Source organism: Gavialis gangeticus, unplaced genomic scaffold, assembly GCF_001723915.1.
Source record: "Gavialis gangeticus isolate Ggan-Ray unplaced genomic scaffold, GavGan_comp1, whole genome shotgun sequence".
NCBI classification, from domain to species: Eukaryota; Metazoa; Chordata; order Crocodylia; family Gavialidae; genus Gavialis; species Gavialis gangeticus.
This window is the reverse complement of record NW_017728997.1, coordinates 30586495-30594174: the sequence shown is the minus strand read 5'-3', so window position 1 is coordinate 30594174 and position 7680 is coordinate 30586495. Positions and strand designations below refer to the sequence as shown.

General features: G+C 37.8%; 1 protein-coding gene across 1 annotated transcript in view; it reads left to right on the top strand.

Annotated features, from left to right (window-relative positions):
• The window catches only part of CACNA1D (calcium voltage-gated channel subunit alpha1 D), a 325917-nt gene that overhangs the window by 182110 nt on the left and 136127 nt on the right, over positions 1-7680 (top strand). The window contains exon 29 of the mRNA XM_019504611.1: positions 5843-5926. Coding sequence (XP_019360156.1) covers positions 5843-5926 — 84 coding nt within the window. The remainder of the gene's footprint in view (positions 1-5842; positions 5927-7680) is intronic.

Sequence of the window (7680 nt, the reverse complement as noted above, 5' to 3'; positions counted from 1 at the left end):
CAGCCCCTGCCTGCCCCCTGAGCCTCCCCAATCCCTGGCCTGCCTGGCCCCATCTCCTGCCTGCCCCCTGAATCCCCAATCCCTGCTCTGCCCATCCCCATTATCCCTCAGAGACTTACCAGCCAGATGCTGCTCTCTAAGCTGCCAGGCTGCATATGGACAATCAGATAGGTATCAGCCGATATGGCTTGCTAATAATCGGCCATCGGTACTGGCCCAAAAAATCTTTATTGGTGCACCCCTGCTCAGAATTTGGTTGCCACATGTGCCCAAGGGCCCAAGTTTTGTAACTAGCAGGGTATGGTGAAAGGAGCATCAATTTAGACAGGATTTTGCTGGAGATTGATTAGTGCACCAGGCTATTATGTATCTTGAATGCAGGTTTTGTTATTGCTTGAGGATTTTACCTTTTATTGCAAAGTGTCCTTTTTACAACCACTTCTTGGCAGTATACCGTGCTTTACATTTTTGTAAATGAACTAAAAGGCTTCAGCAGTGGGCAAGCATCTTTTATTAGTTCAAACATAAGCAGAAATAGATTTCTTTAAAAATTGTATTATTAGGATTTGTAAAAGCCAGTTTTAAACCAAACTGACATGTTTAGTCACTGGGTTATTTGATTCAGCCAAGTGAAACTGAAAGCAGTTTGTTTATTTTGTGCCTTCTAAAAATATTTAAATATGTGCTTAAAATATTAAATGGTCATTCCATCATTGTAATATGTAAACACTCTTAATTAATAATTAATTCAAACAATCAATTGATAAACTTTAGGCCTAAATTACTTGACAGTGTCCCCTTAATACTCTGAGAGCAATACTGTAAAATATATGCTTAATTGTTCCAATGTTCATTCAAAGCAATGCCATTACAATCTACTGATACTCCTGCCATGATATTGTGGTATGTAAAGCCAAGGTACTGAAGACTGCTTTCCCTATTCTGAAATATATAAATATTGTACTAAATGTCAGATATTAAGGGCCTAATCTGAAAGCAGAAGCTCAGTGCTGTAGGGCACCTATACATGTGCAGAGAGGCTGCTCCAATGCACTGTAATTATAGTGCATCGGAGCAGACTCAATTAATTGGGGTCTGCTGGAGCGTAGTAATTACTATTCTCCAACAGACACCATCATCATGTGTATCAGTGCCCTAGCACTAAAAAATGACGGTGGGGGCACTTTAACTAAAGCTTGTTTACAGCGCTCCTACCGCCATTTATCAGTACAGGGACGCTGATGCATGTGACACTTCAGGTGCTTTAATTAGAGTGGCTCTGGGAGCCACTTCAATTAAAACACATCCTTCCCCTCCACTCCCAGACCACATATATAAGCACACCCTAGACTCTTGTTGACTATATTTTTCAGGATTGGTATGTAATATGTAATAGCTTATTATAATCCCTAAAATATTAAGTGATAGATCAGAAGTAATGTGTTTTGTGTTTAATTTTGTATGTCTAGATACTCTGCAGAATTTATAATTTACTCTGCTGCATTTGTTGAAGAATTAAATTTTCACAGTCTCAGTTAATAGGACAGACTTTGTTCTTTGCAGATGCCAAAATTTGTTTTCTTGGTATAGTTAGTACAAAACAACATAATTCTATGAAATCTAAAATGATGTGTCAGTATATACTATATACATAACTTCATGAAAGCCAACCACAACTTGAACTTGTAATGATTTTCTGTGCCATTTTATATTAGATTTTTGTAAGAAAAAAGGAAAGATGGCTAGTAAGTGAACTGATCTTGGATGACTGCAGTGCCCAAAACTACTACTTTGCATGATGTTTATTTGCTGTGACTTGTCCATTCCTCCCTTTTCCAAAATCATCTTTATTTTCTTTTGTTTATTTTTGTTTGCTTTTGCTTTACAAATTACTTTGAACAATAGTTGTCTGTACTGATGGAAAAGATTTGGGAAAATAAGCAAATGTCTAAAGGTGATTTAGCAATATGAAATTAAAATGTGACTGTCATATTTAAAGTGCCACATTACAGTAATGTCTAAAAAAAAATATTTTCCATAAAGGAAATTAACTTTTCTACAGAGAACCAGAACATAAGCTGTTTACCATATAAACTAGGGGCGGGCAATTATTTTGGGCGGAGGGCCGCTTACTAGGGCTGTGTGATGCTTCAGTCCCTGATTCAATTCAGTGGAGATTCAGCCCGATTTGGGGCCGAATCTCTGAATGTAAATCGAATCAGAGTACCCTTTCATCTCTCTGAATCAACTTGGAACCCTCCGAATCAATTTGGAGAGATTCAGACAGATTCGGCGATTCAGACATAGATACAGCTTTAAATGTTTTTTCTACATATCTCTAGGTTAGCAGGAGCTCTAAACACTGCAGATGCAGCATCCCACAGAAGCACAGGGGGGCTTGCCAGTGTGCTTAGCAGCAGGCCCAGAAATGGACCAGAAGCATTTCCAGTCCACTTCCTGGTCAACCGAGGAGTGTGCAGGGGGGCCTTGCTGCACACCCCCCGCCCTTGTCTCAGTGACTGGTGTCTCCTGGGTCTGAGGGGAGCACCCGGTGGTCCCTCTGCAGCCTATCGCTGAGCCATGGAGGCACAGGGGGACCCCCCAGCATGCTCCCCAGCAGACCTGGAAGTAGACTGGAAGTACTTCCAGTCCACTTCTGGGTTCACTGCCAAGCACGCTGGACAGCCTCTCGTTCTCCTGTGGGATGCTCCATGTGCCCCAGCACCACAGTGATCACGAGCCACACTGGTACCTCGAGTTATGTGGAAAAACTTTTAAAGCTGTGCCTGTGTCCAAATTGCTGATTTGCTGAATTAGCATCAAATCTTCAAATCTGGATTCGGCCGAATTGAATCAGGGACAGTGATCCGAATCAATGGATTGAATCATTGTCCCCAGTTTGGGCTGAATCCAAATCTAATAGGGCCCGTTTCACACAGCCCTACCATTTACTGAGTTTTGGCAAGCCATCGAGGGCCGCATGACAGGCAGCCAGGGGCAGATAAGTATTAATTTTCTAAATTTTTTAGGGGCCCCACAGACTGGATAGAATGGCCTGGAGGGCCACATCTGGCCCACAAGCCGCATTTTGCCCACCCAGTATAGGCATACTCTTAATTGACATTCTGTGAGGGGGCTATGGGATAGCACACTGAAATTTGACAGAGTATCTGATTGTTGCTTGTCCATAGTTTGTTCTTCATTATATATAATTTTGCAACATTCAGTTAAGACATTTACTTTAAAAATAAAAAAGAGAAATCAAATAAATAAAAAAATGAAAAGAATATTTTGAGGACAACTTCCCTGTTTTATTCACTACCTGCCAGCATGTTGCAGATTCTCTTCATTTCAGTGCTGTTAAGCTGGATTGACATGCTGTTTCATGACAGAAAATGCAAAAATAAGAATGGCTTATTGTTAGAAAGAGGTAGGGAAGGAGAAAATATGACAGGGGAGAAATGATGTTTAGGTAGAAAATTTGAGAACTGGACTTGATTGGTTAAGAAGCCAAATACATGAATTTCCCCGTGCTGGAACTGATGACTAGTGTCATAGGGCTGATTAATGCAAGACTCTAGTGGTGACCAAACACTGACCTTTTTTCTTCACTTAAAATAAACTATAATTACTTTTATCTTTTTCCAGGGTGGTAGGTTGGCCATTAAAAATAAATACAGTTTTTAAAGTGTTGTATATGTGCAGTGTTGTAAGAACAGACAGTAGAGAACTAAAAACAAACAAAACTCAAGTTCTCCTAACTCCAAGGTTCAGTATATAGAACTGTTTCTCCTTTATGAGCAGCTCTTTCAAAATTCCAAAAAGGAGATGTTCACGTAAAAGTGGCTTTTTGAATTCCATATGCTTTACAACTAATAATTTCTAAACCTAGAATCTTGGCAGAAAAACAAAATAGGAAATGTAAAATTCTGAGGGAAAAATTATCAAAAATATTGCCCAGCTTTAGATATTTTTTCACTAATTCTGCTTTGCTCTACTGTTAAATAGATTAGTGGTCTACTATTTTCATGTCCTGTAATATCAGCCTAAAGTCACTGCTGCTGTAGATCTCTCAGTAAGTAGTGTGATGCTAAAAGTATCTAAACAGAAAATTAAGGTTAGCCCTTTTGCTCTTTTAGAAGTTTTGCTACGTATTTTTTTAAACTTATGCCCCAAATTTAATACTTTTACAAATGTGTTTGTACTGTGAAGGCAAAGTAGATGTTTCCCTAGTATTTTAATTGATCCAGAGTACTAGTCTATTGAGGTCATTAGGAAATCTGGTTTTTTTTAAGGATTTCTCCTAAAATGTCCATTTGTATCCACTCTAGCTTCATTAGCAGTAACTGGCTGATATGTCAGTGTATCTGGATTGGAAAACAGAACATATCTGGTTATCCTGTAGTTTTCATTATGTTTAGATCTGATTAAATTGTTGCAATGCATCTGGATTGCCTCACTAAGAAGATAACATCGAAATAAAGAAAAAACAACACATCTCCCTTTCCAGAGTCACATTGAGTAAACTAATGGATCAGGTTATTTTCTTTTTACCAGCATCCAGAACTAAGCCTAGGTTTACCTGAGAAACACCCCAACATTTTTTTTAAAATCTCTCTTTGCATAAATTAAATGTGAAGGCCCCATACGACAGTGATGGGATGGGTGCTTAGTCTTTCTTAATGCATTGTGACCAGTTGAATTAGTGCATCAATAATGTGTAAGACATATTTCAAGATAGGAAGGTTCTAAGCAAGCCAAATTAAATGATTTACAAAAATTCCTTCTCTCTGGGGCCCCACCATTAAGGACCTGCTTCAGTTCCTGTGAAAGTCAGGTTCAGAAGTCCCACTGAGTTCAGTGGTGCAGTCAGGCCCTAAGTGCTAAGTCATCTTGAGTTGTTAAACCCTAGCTCTTTGTCCTGGTTTACCATATAAGATAAATTTTTGCCCTCTGTGCCCACGTAACATTCACAACTCTAAGAGATGTTATCCTGCCTGTCAATTAGCAGAGACTATTAGGAAGTCACTACGGTGAGGAGGTCCCAACATGGCCAAAGATTAATTTGTTTAGATACATATGTGAGAAATGTTAAACATCACTGAGAATCAATAAACAGAGTTCTAATTAATGGCTCATTTCCCATTTCTGTGCTTACATGATGTGTACTGTGCATGTGTATTATATAGGTGTGCATGTGTGCCTGTATGTGTGTGCATACATATATAAACATATGTACATACCTTCATATGTACATATACCTATACACACACGTTACTTTTCCTTCAGTAGGCAATATTGTTTGTTTTGTTTTGTTTTCTCATTAGACCACAGATTTTGAGTAATTTCTGTTTATGCAAACCTAAACAGAAGTATGCAGATATTTGACATTTCATGTGTAATCACAAATATTTGCACCCTGCCTGCTCTGTTCAGGGCTATTTTAGTGATGCCTGGAACACGTTTGACTCCCTCATCGTTATTGGCAGCATAGTAGACGTCGTTCTCAGTGAAGCCGATGTGAGTATACCCCAGCTTACTTTCCACAGTCCCTACTTCTCTTTCCTGGTCACCCCACTATTTCCATCATCTGGACAAGTCACAGATTTTGATCTGATATTTCTAAGCTTTGAATACAGACCAGTCATAGCACAGTTCTGTTGATATGGGAAATAAATAGCCATGTACAATTTTGATTTTCTCAGACTTGAAAGGAAAAGATTGTTTACTGGTGCATCAGATGAGTCTCGAATGTTTCTGTGTAATAACACTGTCCTTTTCTTCTCTTTTTCTGTTTGTGGTTTTCTCCTGCCCTCTTTCTGCTGAATGCTTGTCCTAACAGCACTATTTCACTGATGCATGGAACACTTTTGATGCCTTAATTGTTGTTGGTAGCGTCGTTGATATTGCTATAACAGAAGTTAATGTAAGTAACAATTGTTTGTGCACTAAAAATTAATTGCTGTCATGGACAAATACAGAAAATGTAAACTTTGTCCCATAAATCCCTTTTTATAACTAAGTTCATTTACATCCTGAAATAGAAGACTTGACTAGTGAAATAAATATTATTCAATAAGTTTAACGAGATACATGCACACTCTCACACAAAATAATAGTACAATGAAAATATTTTTTCTACACATAAGCTATGTAATATACTTTAAAATTATTTAGATTTAGAGAACCAATATTAAATTAAAAACCTCTCATAAACCCACTCCATTTGCTTCATGTATTCTGGATATTATTGAAATCAAGTTTTATTAGCGCATGTGCTTATAGAAAGCACGTTGTAAATTTATTTTCACACCAGAAACCTGATTGTTAGGCTCACACACATCCCATCAATCACAGAAACAGAATCATATGCCTTATTTAAACAATAATTTGTGCTTTGACTTTTAAATAGCAAGTCACAGTGTTTAAAAAAATGAAACTTGTCAAATAATTTTGACTAACAGATACATTTGAAATAATCACAGTCTCTTTTAAATATTCCTGGAAAAGAAAAAACAGGCATAATTGTCAAATACATCATTTTTATGAATTACTGGATTGCTCAGTTCATTTACGTAAAGCAGGATGACAAAATATCTGATGAAGTAGGCCTTTACTTATGAAAGTTTGTGCCTGTGAACCAGTTAGGCTCTAAGGTGCAACAGTGCCCTTCCTGACTTAAGATTAGCATGGCTAATGACCTCTCATTTCTTGTAAGTACCCAGGAGTTTTGGATCTAAATCTTATGCTCAGACCAAGTAAACCACATTATTAAAAATGTAATAGTGCAGAAAATGTCTTGCTCTGGTATGCTGAGAGCCTATCAGCATTGCTGCTTAAACATTCAGAATGTGGTTGTTAACAGACAATAATATGAATAGTTTTGAAACTTCTGTGATTCTAGTTTATTTGGTAAGTGCTGTGATATGCATGCAATTAAACATATAAACAAATTTAAACCTGATATGAAAAATAAATGTGTTGTTTAGCAGGATGCAGTGAGATTTGTTTTCAATATCTAAATAACTATCAACATAGCAGAAGGTTTTTACAAATTTTCTCTAAAAATTTGAAATATTTTTGTAGTGCAGCAGATGTTTCAAATGAATACATAGCAGATTAAACCTGACCAATAACCACGATCAAAATAATTTCAAGACTACTACATAATAAAAATTCCTACCTTATTTTATTTGTACTAGTAGAATTATTTAAAATGATAGGCCCAACTCATGACTCACTGCTGTAAGCAGAGAGAGGTAGTTATCTGTGTTAGTCTGAAGTCAGTCAGAAGGCAGGGTAGATATGCACCTTTAGACTATGGACAGAAATTATACATAAACCAGTATAAGTGATTGGAAACTGGTTCAAGTCTGTAGCACAACAGAAGTTTAGTGTACATAAACCACTTTCAAAATGGCCAAAACCAGTTTAAGATGAACCTGGATGGATGTAATATCAGACTTAACTGATTTAGGTTAAATTGGTTTATTGAACTTCTGTCCCAGGTTCCCTTCAGATTCAAGTTAACTCACAGTCCCCCAGCATTCCAGGATGCTTTGCACCTTCCCTGCAAACTGCCACTCTCAGGGCTAAGGGATTAGCCTTAGCCTAAGCTGTCTGCTTCGGCAGAGCAGGGAGGCATACTCTAGCCCCCCTGGCTTCTGCCGAGCCATGACA